This window comes from Eretmochelys imbricata, chromosome 1 (assembly GCF_965152235.1).
Source record: "Eretmochelys imbricata isolate rEreImb1 chromosome 1, rEreImb1.hap1, whole genome shotgun sequence".
NCBI classification, from domain to species: Eukaryota; Metazoa; Chordata; order Testudines; family Cheloniidae; genus Eretmochelys; species Eretmochelys imbricata.
Window position 1 is genome coordinate 273672310 of NC_135572.1, and position 24573 is coordinate 273696882.

At 41.1% G+C, this 24573-nt stretch overlaps 1 protein-coding gene across 5 annotated transcripts in view; it reads left to right on the forward strand.

Annotated features, from left to right (window-relative positions):
* BLTP3B (bridge-like lipid transfer protein family member 3B) overlaps positions 1-24573 on the forward strand; it is a 79889-nt gene that overhangs the window by 9136 nt on the left and 46180 nt on the right. For 3 of the 5 annotated variants that reach the window (XM_077831772.1, XM_077831794.1, XM_077831802.1), the window contains exon 2: positions 24084-24246. In XM_077831772.1, coding sequence (XP_077687898.1) covers positions 24084-24246 — 163 coding nt within the window. Of the gene's footprint in view, positions 1-6227; positions 6375-24083; positions 24247-24573 lie in introns of those variants that run through there. The other 2 variants (XM_077831778.1, XM_077831785.1) reach the window with 2 other exon arrangements.

Consider the following 24573-nt stretch of genomic DNA (forward strand, 5'->3'; position numbering starts at 1 on the left):
CATTTATATGGCATAGAAGTACTGATTACATGATCTTTTTTAGAACTACTGAAATGTTTTCCCCAAAATCCACAGCCTAGTGGTCACTGGTGGGACATGAGTATTTTTAGGTTGCGTACTTAAAAAAAAAATCCTTGCTGAATTAGTGTGTGTGTTAAAGTTTGCTAGATTTTCAGCACGTTAACAAGACTCTTAACATTAAAGATAAGTGAATTCTTTGTATAAATATATGTATAATTAGTCACTGGCTTTTAGAGTAGATTTTAAGGGACTCCTGAAGTACATCTCCACATAATGAATATTATATTCATATTAATTTAACATTCCAATTTTTATGCAAAAAATTGCATTGAAGTTTATGTGGACTGCTTGAGACTTGTTATCATCATTGCTTACAAAAGAGCAAAACAGTTTGTATCCTGTTATTTCAAAATACTGAACAAAATGCACAGTAAAGGAGGAAAGTTACTATAAATCTTACAAGAAAAGGAGTACTTGTGGCACCTTAGAGACTAACCAATTTATTTGAGCATAAGCTTTCGTGAGCAAAGCTTATGCTCAAATAAATTGGTTAGTCTCTAAGGTGCCACAAGTACTCCTTTTCTTTTTGCGAATACAGACTAACATGGCTGTTACTCTGAAACCTATAAATCCTACAACATTAAGGCAAAATACTGAGTACTGAGCCTGGAAACAGTGAAGATGACTAATTTTTATGAGACTGTCAGGATTATCTTAGAGGCTTGACTGCCTCCCGCATGACAAAAACCCATGTCATTTACAGCCCTAGTGCCAAAATCCTCATCTTCATCCTTATAAGCATAGGTGCACCTTTGACCCCTCTGATGTTTCTATGTGCATCCCTTTGATCTCATGCTCTTACCTTTGCTGTGTTGAAATCACGCAATTCTCCCACTCAGACGGGGTCCTGTGCTACCGTACCCTGTATATTGACCATGCTAAACGAGCAGATCCAGCTGGTTTGGTACCTGCAGATCTTTCCTTTCAGAGTTTGTGAGCAGTCATGAATACAGTGGCCAGGCAGCCATCTTAAATCAAAGTATTGTTAATCCTAACAGTACAAAGCATAACATAAGAGGAAAAAGGATTTTTAGTAGAGCTGTCAAACAATTAAAAAAATTAATCGTGATTAATCATGAGATTAAAAATAAAAATACCATTTAGTTAAATATTTTGGACATTTTCTACATTTTCAAATATTAATTTAAATTACAATATAGAATACAATGTACAGTACTCACTATGTATTTTTATTACAAATATTTGCACTGTAAAAATATAAACAAAAGAAATAATATTTTTCAGTTCACCTCATGCAAGTACTGTAGTGCAATCTTTTTATCATGAAAGTGCAATTTACAAATGGAGAATTATTTTTTTATGTAACTCCACTCAAATAAAACAGTGTAAAACTTTAGAGCCTACAGGTTCACTCAGTCCTACTTCCTGTTCAGCCAGTCGCTAAGACTAACAAGTCTGTTTAAATTTATGGGTAACAATGCTGCCCACTTCTTATTTACAATGTCACCTGACAGTGAGAACAGGCGTTTGCACGGCACTTTTGTAGCCAGCATTGCAAGGTATTTACATGCCACATATGCTAAACATTTAATCCCCCCTCATGCTTCAGCCACTATTCCAGAGGACATGTTTCCATGCTGATGACACATTCTGCTTGGTAATGATCCAAAGCAATGCGTACTGACACACATTCATTTTCATCATCTGAGTCAGATGCCACCAACAGATGGTTGATTTGTTTTTTTGGTGGTTCGGGTTCTGTAGTTTCTGCATCGGAATGTTGCTCTTTTAAGACTTTTGACAGTATGTTCCACACCTCTTCCTTTTCAGATTTTGGAAGGTACTTCAGATTCTTAAACCTTGGGTCGAGTGCTGTAACTATCTTTAGAAATCTCATATTGGTACCTTCTTTGCGTTTTGTCAGGTTCAGGGCCGGCTCCAGGCACCAGCGTTTCAAGCAGGTGCTTTGGGCTGCAGTCAGAAAGGGGCGGCAGAGTTTCCGCAGCGGTTGCAATTCGGCGGCAGCTTCTTTGTTCCGCTGGCTGTGGCGGCAATTCGGCGGCGACAGGTTTTTTCACTGCTTGGGGTGGCAAAAATGGGAGAGCCAGCCCTGCTCAGGTCTGCAGTGAAAGTGTTCTTAAATCAAAAAACATGTGCTGGAATGTAATCCGAGACTGCCATAACACAAAATATATGGCAGAATATGGGTAAAACCACAGAGCAGAAGACATACAATTCTCCCCCGAGGAATTCAGTCACAAATTTAATTAACACATTATTTTTTTTAAAGAGCGTCATCTTTTGTTTTTATTTTTTACAGTGCAAATATTTGTAATAAAAATAATAAAGTGAGCACTGTACATTTTGTATTCTGTGTTGTAAGTGAAATAAATATATTTGAAAATGTAGAAAAACATCCAAAATATTTATAATTTTCAGTTGGTATTCTACTGTTTAACAGTATGATTAAAACTGTGATTAATTGCAGTTAATTTTTTTAATCAAGTTAATTTGTTTTCACTTAATCGCTTGCATTAACTTTGATTAATTGACCGCTCTAATTTTTAGAACAAAAGGTCTATGTGCATGTCTACCTTACCTAAGTCCTACTGTCCTTGAAATGGAGACCCTTGTAGGTCTAATTTCCAAGATAACTCAATCTCTGAAGTCAGTGTTCACCTTGGCTCTCACTTTCCCTGTCTGTGAGGGACTGTCTTGAAATCAGAATTGTTTGTTCTCTTAGCTCACATTCTTGGACCTCCTTCCCAAACCAGTTTGGTGACCTCTGAGTTGAGCTAGGGCATTAAAGCAAGTGGTATTTGCATTGTGTCTCAAGTATTTGCTGAGAAGCATATATCTAGATTCATTTCCCCTTTCCAGGGTGCATTTCCTGAAAATCCTGCTGTTAAATTAACTCAGTATATGCATATAGTAACATCACAATAACCCAGTCAACCCACAATAGTAATAAATTATTACAGGTAACTCTACATAAGATATTTCTGCCTTTTATTTTTTTGATTTATCACAACTGTATTTTTATTTGGAATTATTTTGCTGCAAGTAAACCTATTTTTAGAAGATTTTGTGAGAGGTTTTAAAGGGTCTCTCATAGAGTTAAATTAGAGCTTTCCATTTTTAATGTCGTTATAAGTAACTATGGGATCTTGATGTGTAACCTGCATTTGCTAGTATTCCTTTGTTTTAAAGAAATGGAACTAAAATATTACATAAGGAATGTGCTACTCTGCCACTTTACATGTTAAATATACCAATTATATTACAGTGTATGTTAAAGGTCACAGTAGGCACCAGTCTCAGTAAGGACTAAACCTCTGTACATATGTACGCTAAGATAAAGTTAATTGTATATCATGCTTCAGAATGTAAACTAATCACCCGTGGAATGGATGTCTGGCCAGAAAGATTTCACCCTTGCCTGACTATTGCATAGAATTGTCTGTTTTCACTTTCCTCAGATATTGGTAGAAGAGCTGGTTTGGTTTGCCTTAACAAATCCTTTGTACTAAGTGCCTACCTCAATTAATTTGTTCATGCTGGTGAGCATAAAGGAGCCCAGAAACGATAAAGTGTTTTGTTTTGCTCTTCTCTTTATATTTATTACAATTAATAAATAGCTTCAGCCAATTTTTACAGCATTTTAGGGGGAAAAATACCCTCAGCTGAAAACTCAGATTGAAACCATTACAGTACCTTAATTACAGCATTGCAATAGTATAATTCATATTGCTTAGTGTTATTGTTTTGCCAGTCATTGAGATTTTTAGAAATACATAAAATCCGGACACCCTAGTTGTAGAGTATTTGGGCTTTCTAATAATTAGGATTTGGAAAGTTTGGAATTTTTTACAGTCGAACCTCAAGTTACGAACACTTCGGGAATGGAGGTTGTTAGTAACTCTGAAATGATCGTAACTCTGAACAAAACATTATGGTTGCAGGTTTCAGAGGGATAGCCATGTTAGTCTGTATCAGCAAAAACAACAAGGAGTCCTTGTGACACCATAGAGACTAACAAATTTATTTGGGCATAAGCTTTCATGGGCTAAACCCCACTTCATCAGATGCATGGAAGCAGAGGGAATGATGTCACCTCCCAGCGCCAGCAAGGGCTTTACCCCCTCCCCCGCTCGGCCGCGCAGAGAAGTCCCGATATAAGGGGTGGCACAAGGCAGCGCAGCAGCCAGTGCGCAGATGCGGCGGCGCAGCCCCGGCTCCCTAGCAGGACTCACCCTCTCCTCCCCAGGTAGCGGCTGGGCCCTGGCAGCTCAGCATCCCGGGGCTGGGGCTTCCCCTTCCCGCTGCGGCCGGGGGCGCGGCGCCCTTGCCCCGTCTGAGAGCGCAACTGCCCCCCCAAAAAAGGATGGCTAGAATGTCGCCCCTGGAAATGTGCTGCCCCAATCACATGCTTGCTTTGCTGGTGCCTAGAGCCAGTTCTGCTGTTTGGGGAGGCACAGCCTTCCCTGCCCAGCCCTCCATACAGTTTTGGAACCCTGATGTGGCCCTCAGGCCAAAAAGTTTGCCCATACCTGTTCTAGAGTGTGATTTCAAAAGGAAGAATGCTGGGACATAATGTGGAGTGGGAACCGATGGTCCATGGATGGTCAAGAAGTCTCAAGCCCAGCAAAACAAAACTAAAAAGAAAAGGTATTAGCACATATTAAAGTGAGGGTAAAAAGCATTTTAGCAATCTGGGATATGGAAAACATAATTTTACACTTCTTAGATTTAAAAATATTTTTTCAGGGTACCTTTAAAATCTTTAAAATATTAACTAATTATATTAGTAAATACATAGTGTGATTGTCTGTATCCCTATGTTCACCCTTTCTACAAGACTATGATAAATTTGATACAAAGTATGCCTTGTGAGGTATCATTTGAAAACTCATAATCTGCTGATCATTGTTGTCCTGGTAAAATATGTGTTGCAAAATTACAATATTCTACTGTATAACACATGTTCAGAGTTTAGAAAAGCAAGCACAGACTTGTTCCTCAGAGACAAAAGGCAAACTGACACCTCAGTCAGATGTCAACAAAATCAAATGCACTATCACCGGTTAAGTGGTTTTGGCAGGAAGAAGGGAGTGAGCGAGAAATTAACATGTTGACAAAGAAACAGCTGGAAGTTCCTGTCCCCCAGACTTGCTGTCGCCTGAATCCCAGCTGGAGAGGATTGTCAAAGAAGAGAAATACTATAAGAAAGGGGAGCAAACACCTCAGATTACCTCTCTCCCCTCATCTCTACTCACGGTATCAACAACACTTGAAAGACAAAGGAGGCAGCATTGAACTGGGTTTTGGCTGAAGGAATCTAGCCAGATTGCTATAAGCATGTGGCGAGAGAAATCTTTTTGCTTTAAATTCGCTTAGCTTGTTAAGTTCGGTATTAGTTTGTGTTTTACTTTTATTTCTTTGTAACCAATTCTGACTTTTATGACTCTTGTAATAATTTAAAATCTATCTTTCTGTAGTAATAAACTTGTTTTATTGTTTTATCTAAACCAGCGTGTGTTTGGATTGAAGTGTTTGGGAAACTTCATTTGAGATAACGAGATTTGTGCATACCATTTTCTATTAATGAAATGATGGACTTTCTATGAGCTTATATTGTCAAGGAGGGTACTGGCCAGTACAAAACTCATGGTTCTGGGGACAAGTCTGGGACTGGGAATTTGCTGGTGTCACTCTGCAATATAATTCAAGGCTGGCTGGCTGGCTAGCTTATAGCACTCATACAGTATAGCTGGGGCTGATTTACATGCTGGAGGCGGTGTGTGACAGACCAGGAGTGGTTGCTGTCCCAGTGAAGCAGTGTAAAAAGCATCCCAGGTTAGAGAATTGAGGGGACACAGCTGATCAACCATCCAAATTGTACCCTGGATAATGTCACACACAGTGTGTCTGCCTTTTTGAAATTCTACATCAGCTATTTGTTTAAATGAAGTTGCAACCGTGTAGCATCAGTACAGTGATGGATCTTCTCATGAATGTCCTCCCTTTACACTTTATACAAATTTGTCATTTCATTTTACAGAATGTCATAATGTGTAACGTCATAATTATCGTTCTCTTTATTTAAAATTCTCTCATTATTGTATCATTCCTCTTCCCCTTTAAACTTGCTCCCTTGTGTGTCCCCTGTGTCCCATTCCCTGCAGCTATCCCTGCTAGCTCTGGTGGAGATTGATTTGATGTGAATATCCTTACTACCAAAATGAATGCCAGAAGCTCCTAAGAAACCACGGGAACTGACCACTTGCTCTCACCAGGAATACGGGCCTTTTGCCTGAATTTCTTGCCCTCAGGTAATACCCCCTTCCCCACCTTTTTAAAATAAATGTTAGAGGTGGTTATACATTTTTTTTTAATAGTCTGTTTTGGGGTGAAAACTGTAAGTTACTAGTTGGATGCCTTTTGTGTGCCATCTACAATTCTGTGAAAAGCAATAGTTTGTTATGCATCTAGATTTCAAAGAAAGATCCAAGGGTAAATCTGCAAAACTTGTTTGTGAACTAAACATACAAAACCACATAGCAAATAGGTTTTATAGGCCTACTTTCTGAACATAATTTTTTTCAGAGGTTCCCCACACTTTAATGGTATTTTGGATTACTTTCTGATGTAGACTTTCACCTACTTGTGTCTTTTGTATTACTTAATGCTCGAAGACTTCTTGTAGTTGGTAGGAGGGATGCATTTAGCTATATTGAAAGAGGAATTGACACTGGATCTAGTTTATATTGGTGGAGATTTGATGGGGTAATTTAATTTTGTTAAAGAAATTAAAGATAACTCTTAATAGAACAGTGTAGATGTAATGGTTTAAGAGAATTATTTCATTAATAAGTAAGATTTGGTGCCTTTACCTCCAGTTAGCATTAATTAATTATTTGTGTAATGCCATATATGTGGAGACTGCCTCCCCACTTCCTCCAAAAGTGAAGTTATTTGAAACTGTCATGCTTTAAGGACCTGAAGAGAATGTATAACAAAAACCATAGTGAAACAGATTGTTCCGATTGTTGCATCCGATGAAGTGAGCTGTAGCTCACGAAAGCTCATGCTCAAATAAATTGGTTAGTCTCTAAGGTGCCACAAGTACTCCTTTTCTTTTTGCGAATACAGACTAACACGGCTGTTACTCTGAAACCAGATTGTTCTAGTTTGTTTAATTACAGTGAAAGAATGGCAGCAATTTAGAGGAAACACATGCTCACGCTCAAAAGCATGCCTTTTATTTTTCAGTGTAAAACACAAGAAGCTAGACTTTTTCACAGTGAAAGTAAGAGAAGAAGAGATGTATCTAGAATACAGCTGGGCAATTATTTTTAGCCAAATAGTTCGTCAAAAAATGCAGCATTGGATCCACCAAAGCTATTTGTGAATTTGACACAAATTTGCTTAATAATTTCAGCACACCTCTCTTACCCCTTCCCTCCCATGCCCCCAAAAAATTCAGGCTATATTCACAGGGGTACTTAGATGCCCTCCTAAAAATTGGAGGAGGTGGTAGTGCCCCCTTACACTCAGTAGCCCAAAGGTTAGGTACTCGGGATGTGGGAGACATGGGTTCAAGTCCACAACATGGCTGATTTAGAGAAGGAATTTGAGCTTGGGGGTCTCATGTTGTTGGTGAGTGCACTAACCATGGCGCTTTGGAGTATTCTGGGTTAGGGCTCTCAGTCTGTTCTGTTGAAGCTGTTCCACGTTGTATAAATTAAATATGCATGGCAGCAGGGACTGGAACCCAGGTGAGTGTGCTAACCACCAGGCTATAGGGTCATTTTTTCTGTGTGGCCCAATGAATATTTAAATATTTATACAGAATGGAATAGTTTCAACTGGAGAGCTTGAGAGAGACTCTACTCTGAATACCTTTATAGCCTGGTAGTTAGGGCACTGACCTGCAACATGGAAGATTGTAACAGTTGGCCACCTCTCAAGCACCACCTCTGTTTCCCATCTTCAGGGCTCCATAAATAGACTCCACTATTCCTGAATCCTTAAAATAATAATTTTGTTCATCTAATTTATTTATATATAATTCAGAAATAACACTCAGTCCTGGGGCTTCTCTCAAAAGAGAATGCTCATCTCCCCTCAGCCACTCCCAGGCCTTCCCACTTGGAGTCTTTTGTCCCTAGTACCTCAGAGTCCGTCCTAGGGCTTTTCCTCTTTTCCCTGGAGGTGATCCAAGCCTTCTAGCTTCACTTTGGTTCTCCCCTGCTTTTTGGAGGCCAGTCCTAGCCCAACCTGGCTGGAGTCTCATTCCTCTGGTGTCTCAAACTCTCCTGCATCCTTCTGCCTTGCTGCAGCTTCATTCTGGCTATGTCTACACTTTTGGGGGCATGTAGAGTACATGCACTGCACATGTAGCTTCATGCTGCAGTGAAAGGCAGGCTGCGTCCAGCCTAGACGCTGTAATGTGTAGCTAAAGCCACAGTGAAAGGCTCCAGCAATGGGGGGATGCAGCAGAACACTACTCTGCTAAAAATAGCAGTGTAAACCTCGGAGGTACTGTGTGGGTCTGTAGAGAGCCATGTAGGGTATATAACTTGGGGATTCAGGAGTACAGGGCACTCTGCTCTACTCGCCTAAACTGTGTCTCATTGTCTACACTGCTATTTATACCTGGACTAGCTGGGCATGCAGCATCTGTACTGTACACGCTGCTATAAGTGTAGGTGTACCTTAAGCCACAGCTTCCTCTCATATTTCATGGTGCTGTCTCCCCCTTTATAAGGCCCAGATGCCTTCCCTTAAGCCCATTTGGGCAGCAGGTAATAAATTACAGGTGCTTTGGACCCTGCTCCCTCTTAAAGGGGCTAGTCACCATGTGGCAGACAGCCAAGCTCAAATCCCTGCTGGCTAAGTGGGAACTTGAATCTGGGTCTTCCACATCTGAGGGCTATAGGACGTAGGGAGAGCACTAGCACCACCACTGTTTCTTCCTCCTTGTCTGGGTTTGTGACTGGCGTTTCCATATTTCCTTTGCTTTTAATAATAATAAAAAAAAGCACTTAAAATACCCTGAAAGCAAAATGAAGCATTTAGGGTCAAACGAAACATTTCATTCAATACAAAATGTTTCTTTTTTTCTCCATTGAACTCAAAAATTCATTATTTACACAGCTGGAGTCCAGAATCTATACACAGCCCATCTTCTTCAGATACTGCTGTATCCATCTGAATCACTTCAGCACTGTGCATGCTGTCTTCATCAGGATAGGCAGAGAAGGGGAGAAGTAGTGTTGCCAACACTTAGGATATTATTGTGGGTCTCACAATATTTGTTGGGGTTCTTTAAAAGCCACAGCTCTTGGAGTCTTCTGATTACATGAGAATCTTGGTCTTCATAGCTATGAAGAAAAGCTTGAAAGTGGGAACCCTAAAGCAGTGGCTCTCATCCTTTCCAGACTATTATCCCTCTTTCAGAAGTCTGATTTGTCTTGCGTACCCTAAGTTTCACCTCATTTAAAAACTTACTTACAAAATCAGACATAAAAATACAAACATGTCCCAGCCACTATTATTAAAAAGTTGCTTATTTTTTCATTTTATCATATAATTATAAAATAAATCAATTGGAATATAAATATTATACTTACATTTTAGTGTATAGTATATAGAGTAGTATAAACAAGTTCTTGTCTATGTGAAATTTTAGTTTGTACTGATTTTGCTCGTGCTTTTTGTGTAGCCTGTTGTAAAACTAGGCAAATATCTAGATGAGTTGATGTACCCCGTGGAAGACCTTTGTGTATCCCCAGGGATACGTGTATCCCGGATTGAGAACCACTGCCCTAAAGGTTCAAAATCCAGTAGGTAAACAACCCCCCCCCCAAAATTTACTATTTCTTAATAGCTAGTGATTTGGGGGTGGGAGGGCTGATGCATTATTTTTGAATACTTAGGGTTGTCAATAATGCAACTTGGACACATGGTGTGGGAGCCAGGAAGGAGGAGAAAAGAAATAAGGGGGGAAAACCCCCCAAACTCACTGCATACACAAGAGAAAAGAGTGTCAGAGAAGGAAAACATCCATCCTGCCAGAGACATATTTATTTAATAAGATTCCAGGCTTGTTACTATGAAGACTGTTATGTCTGTAGAGTCAGTGTGAAGAGATGGAAAAATATGCAAGTGTGGATGAGAGCTCTCTTTGTTTAGAATATCACCAGATTCAATCATCACTTGAATTTGCGGTCTGTTACCATCCAATTTTTAAGGTCTCGGCCATTTTCAAGTTTTTATACACATGATTTTACAAATTACACCTGTAATTTGAACAGCACAGGCTTTCAGCTACTACTTCTTTAGTAAGTCACAGACCAGACAAGCTTGCTATCTGCAAAAAAAAGCCAGTGCTTCACCATTACCTTATTAATTATTTCATAATTTTAAATTCTTCAGACTTTCCCCACTATCAGTCCTTTTCTGTATGAAATCATGTCTCTTCGCTTTAATTCAGGAACGTTATATTTTGAGCAGAAGTTAATAAGCCTTCAAGTACAGTCCATTTGTCAAAATGTGATAAGCTTATTTATTATTTTTTGCAGTGCCCAAAGGTGCTAGCTATACTACATAAATTATATACGTTTGGGGTGGTATATGTTTTTGTATATAGGAGAAACTTAATGTTCTTAGTGTCCTGTAGTCATTGTGTTCATTAAGTTCCTTATCTATAGGACTACTATATTTGTAACAGCCCAGCTGGATTTGATAACATCTCTAACAATTTCCAGGCTTTCATAAGTGAGCTGTGAAAAGACTATTGTGGGATAGGAAGGATAATTAATATGCTTGTGTGAGGACTTCACATTAAACGAAACAGAAAAAGAAGTAGATTGAAAAGTGTTTTATATTTTTAAAAAGTGATTCCCATTCTTGTAGTGTAAGTGCCTCATTCATGTGTAGGCATTGGCTGGTATCTTGGAAAATCTGCAATGTGATAATTAGATTATAGCCATTGGTAACAGCAGCTGTTTCTGCTCCATCTGTTTGTATCTGAAGAAGAACCAATATAGTTTTTCAAATACAAACCATTTTACCAATATTACATTGAGAAGTGGAATTTGTTGTAATGGGGGATTTGGTATTTGCACTGAATGCAAAAGATGTTGGAGGGAAGTCAGAATATATTAAGCATAAGGACAGGACTCCTTATGCTAGGATGTAAACTTGAGGGCAGTTTGGAGTAGTTAGGTCTCCAGAAAGTAAGCTAAAGCAGCAATCTACATGGAGGCCTGGTATGTGGTAATTGAAATGGAAGTGATTATTTGGAAGGGGCAATTTATTTGAATGTAGAAGCAAAGGATGAAACTATGGTCCCATTGACATCAGTGTTTTGCAACTGACTTCAGTGGGGACAGGCTTCATCCAGTGGGTGCAAAATTAAAGGACAAGTTATTTAAAAGAAAAATCATGAAGGTGTAACCCACTGACTAGCATATGTTACGTATCCACCTGAGCGCCTGATTCAGAGAGGATATGGTTCTCTTATGGCTCTGGAATGGAGGGACACATACTTTTAGCTTTGGAGGTGCCCAGTTCAATCTCTGGCATGTGAGGATGGCAGCCATCATAAGTCGGACTCAGCTGGAATTCAAACTGTGGTGGGCGTTAGACTCTTGAGACAAGCTACCTCCTGTCCAGTGTAACCCACTGGTGAGTGTGTTTTATTTGTCTCTCTCTACCCAGTTCCCAGAGAATGTGTATCTGTTACAGTTCATGGCTACGGAGCTTGGCTCTTAGGAGTTTCAACATTTTGAGTTAGCTTTCAGCTATAGAGGCTCCCTGTTCAATCCTTGGTAGTTGGCCAAGACAGTGGCCATCTCAAAGGCATTTACTGTTATTGACATTCATGTAATATATTTAATATTGCATGACAATATGTGATACATTTATTAACAAATTGGCCTCCAAAGACCTGCCAACATTTGAACTTTATCAACCAATGTTCCTCTGGGGAATGGAATTTTCCTTCCATTGCCTGTAGACTTTTCCAGCTGTACATGAACATGATGAGAACCAGGAAGTCTTACTATACCCAAAGCACATAAGTGTGCCATGGTGTACCAAGTACCCTGACACACATGACCATTTCTGCCACTCTTCCTGATCAGTTTTCTGTAAGGTGGATTTTTTAAATTAAATAAATTAAATACTTTTATCTTTTTTAAAAAATTAAACCTATTTAAAATTAACTTTGAAATTATGACGGCCGATATTAAAGCCTAAACTAAGTATACTTAGGTTTGGCTGAATTTGATTTTTTATTTTTTTCTAATTTCGACAACTTTATTTGAAAGATTTTTTTTTCCAGCTGTGAGAGATAAGATTGGGGTTAGGGTCAGGGCAGTGCTGACAGCAGGGCTGCAGGGGACTCCTTGTGCAGCCAAGGTGCCCAGGACACTGGGGCACAAAATGCAGGGGTCTCCACTGTATACAGGGTTTTACAGTTTGGTTCAATGGCTCTCAGCACCCCCACTATACAAATTGTTCCACCACCCCTGGACCTTTCAGTGCACAGTCATAAGGGAAGAATGAAAAGGTGTCGCACATCTTTGATTTGATATGGGCCCCTAAAATTTGCTTAGGCAGCACTGAGCATTTGTGTAGAGTGGACTTGTCATTTGTTCTGTCTGAGGGATTTTAAAAAGGGTATGTCTTGATCTATCTGACCAAATGGATCAGATCATGTATTCAGCAGGTCTTCAGAGTAGATGAGACTCAGATGCCCAGATGTGATCCAGGCTCACTCCATTTGGGCAGTCTTCTTATTCAATCTGGAAGGTGAAGTTTAAATTGATGAATTATGCAAGGCACCTGGCATTCTCTCCAGACCTTCACTAACCATCAAAATCTGAATTTCCTCCCATCAGCTGGTGCATAGAGTGTCATAGAGTGCTTAAACCTGTACTTCCATAGGAGCAGCTTTCTTCAGGAGGGTAGAGGAAAAGTGTGCCATACAAACAGTTTCCTGAGAGTGGGGGTATAAATACCCCACACTAGCCTGTTGCACACTAGGTGTCCATGTGGACCATGCTGCCATGCACTAAAAGTTCCTTAGTGAGTTTAATCTATCCTAGAGAGCAGATAAAAGAGCAGTACAGAACTTTTAGTGAGCGGCAGTAGGATCCACGCAGACAGGCAGTTGGTGGTGAGGTAGATTTACACCCCACCGGTGCCATGAATTAAGTGTTCATATAGACAAGACCTGTCTGTCCTCTACCCCATCCCTCTCCACCCTCTGTTCAAGTTAGCTTTGTGTCTCTTGACCAACCCTTCCACAAGTGATTTGGGATACTGCTGTTCAGAACCCAAGATTGTCACAGATCAAATCACAGAATATAAATGTTAAAGTGTGATAAAAATTCTCTCTGTATACCCTTTATTTTGATTCTTAATCTTTTGAAAAACTATTCTCTGGATTATTATTGCTTTTTCTGTTTGCAAATGTGAATGTATGTATTGTACAAACACACTTAAATATTGTTTGAAAAGTTCCAGTTGCTTATGTTGTCTTAGCACAGTGGTTTTCAACCTTTCTTTATTTGCGGAGCTCTGCAAAATTTCAAATGGAGGTGCGGATCCCTTTAGAAATCTTAGACATAGCTTGCGGACCTGCAAGGGTCCGCGGACCACAGGTTGAAAGACACTGTTCTATGGTAATGACAAACTTTTATGGGCCCCTTTGACATAGTCTGCGGACCCCCAGGGGTCCGTGGACCACAGGTTGAAAATCACTGCATTAGCAAATCATGAAGATAATGTTTTTTGCTATATCTGAAAATATTTGGTTTAGAAATAAATTATAAATGCTTTAAAATAATGTGTATGCAGATTAACAAGACTTTTTACTAAACAACAAGTATTACCAGATTGTACATATAAATTAAACCATAAATATAATGGCATAATAATACTTAACATTACATATACACATGGTAACCAGTTATGGTTGTTGTATCTTGTGGTGTCTTGACTCTTGTGAGTTGAAGATCTCAAATACTATTATAATATTGCCATAGTTCTTTGAACTGAATATTAGACCTTAATTTAAAGCGACATTCTCAGATATAAACAATGAGGAGTCCTTTTGGCACTTCAGAGACGAACACATTTATTTGGGCATAAGCTTTTGTGGGATATAACCCACTTCATCAGATGCATTGAGTGGAAAATACAATAAGCAGGAATAAATATACAGCACATGAGAAGATGGGAGTTGCCTTACCAAGTGGGGGTCCAGTGCTAATGAGGCCAATTCATTTAGGGTGGATGTGGCCCATTCCCAGCAGTTGACAAGAGGTAAGAGTATCAACAGAGGGGAAATTATTTTTTGTAGTGACCCAGCCACTCCCAGTCTTTATTCAGGCCTAATTTGATGGTGTCAAGTTTGCAAATTAATTCCAGTTCTGCTGTTTCTCATTGAAGTCTGTTTTTGAAGGTTTTTTTTTTTTTTTTGAAGAGTGGCGATTTTTAAGGCTGTTATTGAGTGTCCAGGGAGATTGAAGTGCTCTCCTGGTTTTTGAATGTTACAATTCTTGTTGTCTGATTTGTGTCCATTTATTCTTTGGCCAAACCGGACAGTCTCTATGCAAATGTACATAGGTTTTGAGGGATAGAGGGAGGTTTTGCAAAAGCTAAAGCTTTCAAGATATTGAAAATAAATCAGTGTAAACATTTTTGTGTTTGGATTCCCCTGCAGTAGTAGCAAACCAAATATTTGCAACTTTTTATATTGCACGAGGCAGGGAGGGGGCAATGAGGACATAGGTCAGAATTATCTTTTGGCCAAGTGGCTGCAGCAGCTTTATTAAACCTTTAATATAACTAAACTATATCCTAAAGTTAGTCTGCCCGGACAGTAGTAAAAAGGGGGTAGGCCTCAGCCAATCCAGCTGATTATCAACTTACTCACATTTTCACTGATAAAATTCCAAGCTTTCTAAATTTTCCATTGTCTGACCATAGTCACTACCAAGTGCAGATCACTGCATGAGGCAATCATTAGGCCTCATACAAGTGCCTGGAACTCCCTACAATCCAGTCCCCTTCTCAGTGAAGGAGAGTTAATGCCCAGTTCGCTGAAAAGGGGTAATTTATTTCCAACCTCTGTGGAGTTGTCAGTACCAGCCATATACTATCATTAACTCTATTCCAGATTAGGGAAATCTCACCCATGCTGCTAGGACCAAATACTTAAAATTGCGATCTTGTAAATCAAAAACAAATTAATTATTCCATGTAATTGTACACTCACTTCAGAGTCTAGATGTGCCTGAACCCCAGAATATGAAGACCTTGCCTCACCCAATGTACAGTAAACATCCACAAAATACTCCTGAGGGCATTCTGCTCCAAAAAATTAAAAATTATGTGCCAAAAAAATAAAAATTATGTGCATAATATTTGAAAATTCTGCAAGTTTTATTTGTCAATAAATAAATGTAGAGGCACCAGCATGGGAGTGGGGAGTACAGGCCAATGACTGAAGGTGGGAGATCACTGTACAGCCTCCTCACCCCCAGGACACTGACTCGGTGAGGCTGCACCCGACCCTAACACAACAAAAGGCCTGGGCCTGCCCCAGAAACACCTGGGGGCAGGGTGCACCAGGTCTGGGGCTAGCAGGCACAACCAGGCATGATTCAAGTGTAGAAGGGCTCAGTGTGGGAGATCCAGATGTGGGTTGAGAGGATTCTGTGTGGGACAATCTGGGTGCGGGCAGCTCAGTGGGGGGGTCTAGATATGGGGGGATCTGGATGCACAGAGGCTCATTGCAGGGGTTCCAGGTGCAGGGGCAATGGGACTCTGCAGGGGCTTCCACGTGAAAGTGGTTGGGTCTCAGCAGGGGGGCTTGGGTGTGGGGGTCTCAGCAGGGGAGTCTGGGTGCTAGGGGAGTGCAGCTAGTTGGGGGTCAGTGATGTGGGGGCTCAGGGTGGTGCAGGGGGTGGGGCTCATCAGGGTGGGGGTTTGAGTGCAGGGAGCTCAGTGGGGAGTGGTCTGGGTGAAGGAGTGGGGGTCCACAGGCAGGGGGTCTGGGTGCAGGAAGCAGCGGAGGATGCTGAGCTTCCTGCAGCTGGGGGAGGTTTCCGGGGGTGGGTCTGACACAGCCCCAGCCACTCCTCGCAGGGGAAGAGGAAGTCCCACCCTCTCCTGCCTCCAGCCCAGCCGGGACTAGCAGTTGGTCATGGCTCAGGGTAGGAGCCACTGGCTGGGCTGTCCCCAGCCCTGCGGTGATTTACCTCTCCACTGGCTGCTCCAGGTGCCTGAAACGATGTACCTGCATTGCTAGGGAGTGGTGTGTGACTGCTCTTGCAGCTTCCCTTTGCTTCCTTGCCAGAAAGTCATTTTTCTACAGGGAAGCAAAGAAATATACTGGGGACATGAATTCTGCGCACACGCAGTGGCGCAGAATTCCCCCTGGCGTAACAAAAAGACAGAGTGACATGAAATTGATGTCCTAGGTGCTAGTAATCTCCTGGGAGGTGTGAGAGAGGAAGGAGGGAAGGTGAGATTTTACAAGAGCATTGTGGGGAGGGTGATGCCTGTTTTGACCCAGCACTGCTCTTTATGCCCCCTGCCCAGCTGCATGCCATCCAATCCCAGTGTTTATAGCAAGCATTGGGAATTCACCAACATCCTCTCTCCAAAGAGTTATTGGTCAGCAATCTTTGTGGTACTGCCCAGAGGTGTGGCCCTACCCTCCTGGCCCCTGGTCTTGAGGGGCCAACCTATTTTAATACATGAAGACCAGAGAGTGAAATCAACAACTGATAATAAGCAAAAGTGAAGATGAATAGTCTATTCTCATTGTGCAAGGTCAAAGTGAAGAACAAACATCACAAACGATGAAGAGCAAACTAGATCATTAATCAGGAAAAAGAAATTAAATTTGAAGTGTTATTAACTAGAGCTGGCTGGAAAAATTCCAGTGAAACTTTTTTCATGAGAAGTTTCCAGTTCACTGGAAACAATTTGATTTTGGTGAACTTCTGATGGAATCCAGTGAGGATGTTGAGGAACCAGTTGCCCTGGGAATCAGGGAGCCAAGGGATCCCAGACTCTGACCTCTTCAGCAGCCTCTAGGCAGGCTGTGGTAGAGCCAGCACTCCCAGGACTTCCAGGTGCCAGGTATGCTGAAGGGGAGCTTGGAATCTGGAAACTCCAGCTAAGCCTGGAGGCTTGTAGCTTAGCAGCCAGCACTTCTGGCTAGGCTTCTTGCAGACCTAGGCTTCTGGTTCTTCCAACAGGCTGTGGGGGATCCAGGGACCCTGGAAGCCTGTTAGCTGCTGCGTGAAATTGACATGATTGTTGTCAGTTTCCCTGCTGACCACCACTGACTTGCAGGAGTGAAACTAACCAAACTGTTGTTAACTTGACAAAAATTACTTGTGCATGAGTATTTGCAGGAGGCTTATTCTTTCTCCATTTGATGTGAGATTTAGAAAGAGACCTGCAGATGTACTGACAAGTTTTTGCGAAAATCTTAGAAAAATAGTTTGAATTTTTGGTTGTGAAATGTGGATGTTGGTGATGAATATATAATAAGGAATATATAAAAATGAAATAAATAGGTTCTCTTGAGGTTTCCTATTTTAAAAACACAAAATTCCCTGCAATACTAGTTTGCGATGCTGTATGTTAAAAATACTTAATGTTCCTGTTATGGTTGAAAACACTGAATGTCTACTGTACAGTTCCAGAATCTTGATTTTTAGCCAAAAGATGCAACTGGTAATGTGATCTCTGACATTTGGTGAGGCTTTACATTCTAAAATGAGAGGATTACTCATTCCTGTATTCAAGAAGGTTAATAAGCTTTTCTTTTCATCTTCTTTTTGTTCCTTTGTTTCACTCCAGTTCTATTTTTATATGTACTTCTTTTTCTTCTGAGGTTGCATTGCTACTTTGGATTTCCCTCATTCTAGCTTTAGCAGCCTCTATTTATCAATCCAAGCTATAAAATAGTTAGTTCATCTTACATGGTAAAATGATGTAATTTACCAATGAGAGTGTCATGACACATCTCTAACTTCCTGTTGAAAGTGTTATGTAGATGGGGTCTCAAAAAAAATGCAAAATTGCCCTAAATAAACATGCATTTTCCAGAGCCCATCGGAGCCATCTTCATGTTCTGTGCATCAGTTGGCTCTTGTGGTGAGTGTGATGTGATAGAAATTCTAGAGAATCATAGTGGAGCAAGAGCTAGTAAGCAAAATGTGAGGGGAGCTAAAAGAAGATTTAAAAAATTAGGTATATGCTTTAATCCCCTACTACCTTTTGCATGCAGAGTATAGAGAAGTACATAAAATGTATTTTAATATTTTGCAAAATTTTGAATTCTTCTTCGAGTAGACCCTATAGGTCCTCTACTCTAGGTACACTTGTACGCCCTGCCCCTCAGATTGAAGATTTTAGGTAGCAGTGTCTGTTTGTCCATAGATATGTTTTCTTGTTTCTTTCCTCTAGGGAAGTGGACTCTAGAAAGAGTATGTCTGGCTTTCCTGGGTTTAAATGTTACTTTTTGTGCCAAGAGGCTATCCTGGTCAGTGATGGACATTCCCACTGTATATTTGTCTCGGGGAGTCACATGTTCCTCAAAAGTGTAATTTCTGCCTCAAATTAAAGTCAATGTCCAGAAAGAATTGCAAACTAAATCTGTGTCTGCTTATAATGGAGAGTTCACTCCGACCAGCTTTCAGCCCCAGCCCAGGGACCCCTCCTCCATACAGTGGTCCCCAGATGAGGCCCACTCCATCAACTTCCTCAGCACAACACTCCCCTGCAACTTCAAAAAGGAAATCCATGGAATCCTCTCAAAAAGCCTCTAGAAAGCAGGCGTCAAGAGAATCTACCACAGAGACAATCCCTGGCCAGGTTGACTACCTTGGCACCCATTGATCTTCGACTCAGTACCCACTGGGCTGCGGGCTCCTAAGGTACTCTCATCGCCAGCAAGCCTAAGGACTCTAAGAGTTTGGGCTCAGGGAGACTGGTACCATTGGGTGAACAGGGTGGTCGAGAGAAAACCATCTCCTCTAAATCAGTACTGACAGAGTCCCCTGCGGCCTTGGTGCCTAGTACTTCAGCTCCGCAGAAGACCAGACCAACCCCTACTGGTTATTCATTGGAGCTCAAGAGACCTCTGGTATCATCAGCACCTTCTACCTCAGTCACCTCTGTTCATCTTAGCGATACTGCCCACCATCCCAGTACTGCAGGAATTTTGCTTTCCCAGGTAGTTGGTGGTTTCAGAAATGCCTGAGTCTCCCTTGCGCAGCACTGACACATTTCAGGTACGGACTACCTCTCGCTCTCCACATGGTACCAGTGGAATCTCCCATAGCTTCCATAACTGCTCCACTTCTGCCAAGTGATGAAAAGGAAGACAATGATGATTTCTCATCAGTCTCTCACATTTCTGTCCAAGGCTCTCCTTTGCACTGTCAGGGAGCTTTCCATCCTGAGACCTCTTTGGAGCCAGTTTATTGTCATGAGAGACACTGCCCATCCATTTGGTACAGATGCCTTTGGGTCCCCCCACCCATGCCTTTTGCACCACCTCAGTGCGTTACTGGGGCCCCTGAATGGCTTATTGCCAGCAATTTTTGAAGGCCCGCAGTGTTTCTCACTGGGAGAAGAAAAGGCAGTCCTCTCCAGCTTCTGTCTCTAGAGCTCCTGATCCACAAGAGTAGACCTTTGAGTAGCAGGAAACAAGATTAGACAAAATTACTCCTGCGACCAGCATTTCTCCATCCTCCTCTGATGAGCCCATTATGCCTCCTCTACTGACCTTGGCAGATGATTTTACACAATTTCAGGACCTTACAAATTCTACTAGAGGAGGTTAAGGAATCGCAGCACAAGCTACTCAACTTCCTGCACACCTCATCTGCCCACATTGCATTACCCATTAAGAAGGTCTTGCTGGATCCAGCAAAAATAATATGGCATATCCTGACAACGTGTAAGAGAGAGGACAAAAAATACCATGTTTCCTCCAAGGACTCAGACTTTTTATTTTCACATCCATCCCTGAACTCCCCTGTCATCGATGCTGTAAACTAACATGGCAGATGGCACCACACTAAATAGACCCCATGTGGCAGGGATTTTAAATGTCTTCACGTAACTGGATGTAAACCATACTCTTTGGTTATCTTACAATTTAGGATCACCAATTACCAGGCTCTCATGGCAAAGTATAACCATATTAATTACGCCAAACTGAATGCCTCTACTGAGCATCTTCCTACAGATCAGATGGAGCTGCTGAGACAGCAACTCATTCTGTCTCCATGGCAGTGGTCATGGGGAGGGCTTCCTGGCTTCAGCTGTCTGGCTTTCCAAAGGAAATCCTGTCTACAGTTGAGAACTTTCCTTTTGAGGGATCAGAGTTGTTTGTCGAGGAAACTGATAAATCCCTCCACACATAAAAAAACTTTAGAGTCACCGTGCACTCGCCGGGAATTTACACACCTGCACAGAAAAGAAGATCCAGTAAATCCCAGATAGTGCAGAGATCCCAGCCTACTCAATTTCTTTTCCCCCAGAGGCATTATGAACTCCAGCACAAAAGACAGTGATTGCAGGAAAGGAAACCAGCTGCTCCACAAGCATCTACTTCACAACCCTCTACATCTAAACATCAATTTTGATGGGTTGGTTGAGGGCTTAAGTTACCACCCCCATTCTTACCTGCTGCAACAGACCGCATGTCTCCTTCGCTTTGGTGACTGTCTTTCTTCAAAACGGGGAACACATAACTATGGACAAGTGAGTGTTGGAGCTCATTCTACATGATATTCTATCCATTTTACCTCTCTTTCCACCCTGCTACCTGTCCCTCTTCAGGGACCATCTCACAAGCACCTTCTATGACAGAAAAACAACTCTCTACTGAAGTTGGGTTCTATAGAACCTATTCCCACACAACACAGAGGGAGGGGATTCTATTCCAAGTATTTCCTGATACTGAAAAAGAACAGCAGTTGGAGATCCATTCTAGAGCTAAGATCACTGAACAAATTGGTAAAGGTTCAGAGATTCAAAATGGTAACTCATGTAACAATAATTCCATCTCTGGACCCAGGGGACTGGTTCTCTGCCCTCGATCTACAGCAGTGGTGGGCAACCTGCGGGCTGCATGTGGCCTATCAGGGTAATCTGAATGCGAGCAGCGAGATATTTTTCTGACATTGACCGTCTGCAGGCATGGTCCCCTGCAGCTCTCAGTGGCTGTGGTTCACCGTTCCCAGCCAATGGGAGCTGCAGGAAGCAGCGGCCAGCACATCCCTATGGCCCATCACTGATCTACAGGATGCTTACTTCAATATTGTGATCCACCCATCCTGCAGAAGATTACTATTCATTCTAGATCAGGATCACTTTCAATACAAGGTGCTCCCATTCGGTCTATCATCCATTCCCAGAGCATTCTCAGAGGCCCTTTCTGTGGTAGTGGCACATGTTCGCAAACAAGGGATTGTGCGATGGGTTGGATCACAGAAACTCCCTTGGGAACTGCCAACTGATGTGCCGAGACTACTTCTGCCCCTGCTTTCCTGCCCTGGCAGCTTGGGACTTCAGTGCCCTGCCTGGTTTGAGCCAGACCCGCTAGCCTGCGTCAAACCCAGAGCCAGGTCTGAACCACGTCCCCTAACAGCTGTAGGCTTTATTGAAAGCAGCTTAAGAAGTGTTCCTGTCTTTAACACTCAGATGCCCAACTCCCAATAGGGTCCAAACCCTAAATAAATCGGTTTTACCCTTGATAAAGCTTATACAGGGTAAACTCATAAATTGTTCGCCCTCTATAACACTGATAAAGAGATATGCACAGCTGTTTGCCCCCCCAGGTATTAATACATACTCTGGGTTAACTAATAAGTAAAAAGTGATTTTATTAAATACAGAAAGTAGGATTTAAGTGGTTCCAAGTAGTAACAGACAGAACAAAGTGAATTATCAAGCAAAATAAAATAGAACATGCAAGTCTATGTCTAATACAGTGAGAAAACTGAATACAGATAAAAACCTCACCCTCAGAGGAATTCCAGTAAGCTTCCTTTTACAGACTAGTCTCCTTCTAGTCTGGGTCCAGCAATCACTCACACCCCCTATAGTTATTGTCCTTTGTTCCAGTTTCTTTCAGGTATCCTTGGAAGTGGAGAGGCTATCTCGTTAGCCAGCTGAAGACAAAATAGAAGAGTCTCCCTGGGGTTTAAATAGACTTTCTCTTGTGGGTGGACACCCCTCTCTCCCCCTGTGTAGAATCCCAGCTACAGTATGGAGTTTTGGAGTCACATGGGCCAGTCACATGTCCATGCATGACTCAGAACTTAGAGGTAGCAGCCATGGTTCACATGCTACCTTGAACATCCTCAAGTAGACTTCTTATGTGGATTGGAGCATTCCAAGATCCATTGGTCGTTAAGTGCTTCTTGATTTGGCACCTAATTTGCACATTCCTTTCTCAAGAAACTGACCAAATGCTTTACTAAGGCTACTTAAAGATCAAGCAAGTACACAGCCAATATTAATAATTTTGAATACAAAAATGATACATACATACAAATAGGATTAATAGATTCAGTAGATCATAACCTTTACAGAGAGATGTTACATGTCATATGTGGAATAAAACATTCCAGTTATGTCATATGTACATTCATAAGCATATTTCCATAAAGCCTTATGGGGTGCACCGTCACATTATACTCTTTCCATACTTAGCCAATTGCCTGCTTAAAGCATTCTCCTTCAGTGAGGGTTTGATGGGCACACAAAAGGCCATGGACCTATTCCTCCGACTGGGACTACAGTTGAATGTCCACATTAACTCAAGTACATCTGCAGTAGCAGCCAAAGCATTCCTCCCCTCACACAGATTCAACACTGTGGTCAATTTGATCTTGACGGTCCAGGTCAGTCCTCACACATTGGCCAGAAACTGTCTCCAGCTACTGGGACACGTGACTGTGAGCACCTTTGTAATAAATCACATGAGACTTCACATGCACTGCAGAGTGGCTCAGAACAGTCTACTGATCAAGCAAACCCAGCTTAAATAAACTTCTCTCGGTGCCCTCAATAGTCCAAAAGTCCCTCAACTGGTGAAAAGGCTATGCACTAGGCTATGCACTGATTGGCACAATCACACGGACTGTTATGCTGATGTAAGTAAATTATAATGCCTTTTAAAAAAATAGTAAAATATACAGTATGTGTGTCATCTTTGAGATTTCTCAGTATATACAGAAGACCTTGCAATGTAGTCAGATCATGACACTTCAAAGTATACTCTGACAAAAAAACACTTACTATAGGATTTATAATCCTGTCTTTGAATTGCTACATTGTAAATACACCAGAATCCTATGCAACAAACGAGTTTCTACCATTTGTTTTTGATAAATTCTGAAATTAAACCCTAGTGAATATTTTAAGTATAATTTATACAAGATTTTGTCAAGCTTAAAGTGAGAATAAAGTCAGAAAAGTGACTTTGTAAAAGTAACACCTTCTTACTCAAAAGATCTGCCATCAGATTTTATTCATAATCATATCTACTTATTTAAGGAAAAAATACATTTTCATTAGTTTTTCTCCTGTTAGCCCTGCAGAGCCAAAACAACAGTTCAAAGGAGAATGAGCTGGATTCGGTTCTGGCTCACACAATGTCAAAAGAATTGTTAGCTAAATTCTAAGTACAGAATGTTTATTCCTGATGAGAGAGAAAGCCAGAAAGAACACATCTTAATTGTTGAATCCATTTGTTTACTTGTAAATAGAGCAGATTTGATATGGAAGTCATTGAGGGACAAATAACAGTGAAACCCCTCAGGGCCTTTTTTATCAAGTCAATTTTAGGGTCAAACAGTACTTTGAAGCCTGTTCTTTTCAGATTATTACTTTGCTGATTTATATAAATTGTGAGCTATGACATGGCTAACTAATTGCTTTATGTGACATTAACTTAAGTTTTAATGCATATTCTCTTTTAGGTTCACCAAAAACCTGTCACCTGACAAGATCAATCTGAGCACACTAAAGGGGGAAGGTCAGCTGACCAACTTAGAGTTTGATGAAGAGGTGCTTCAGAACATGCTGGATCTTCCAACATGGCTTGCTATAAACAAGGTCTTTTGCAATAAAGCAGCTATTAGGGTGAGTATTTTATTATGTTGGAACAGTAATTAAGCAAGACTTTCTCCCTTTTTTGTCTTTTCTGCCTTCTTAAAACTTATTTTCAAGAAGTCTGAAAATTGCTAATTCTGAATTTCATAATGTTAAAAATTTGCTGTAGGTGTTTAACAGCTTCATAAAAAGAAGTTGAAGGCATTAGATAGTAGAAAATGTTCTTAATTGTTATCCCTCGTAAGACTATTACAGAAGCAATGAAAATGAGCAGTGATTTAATTTATTTTTTCTTTATCCAAGTGGAATTTTCTTCATATGCACTTTGAAATGGAGCAAGGGATTGTATATTTTTGC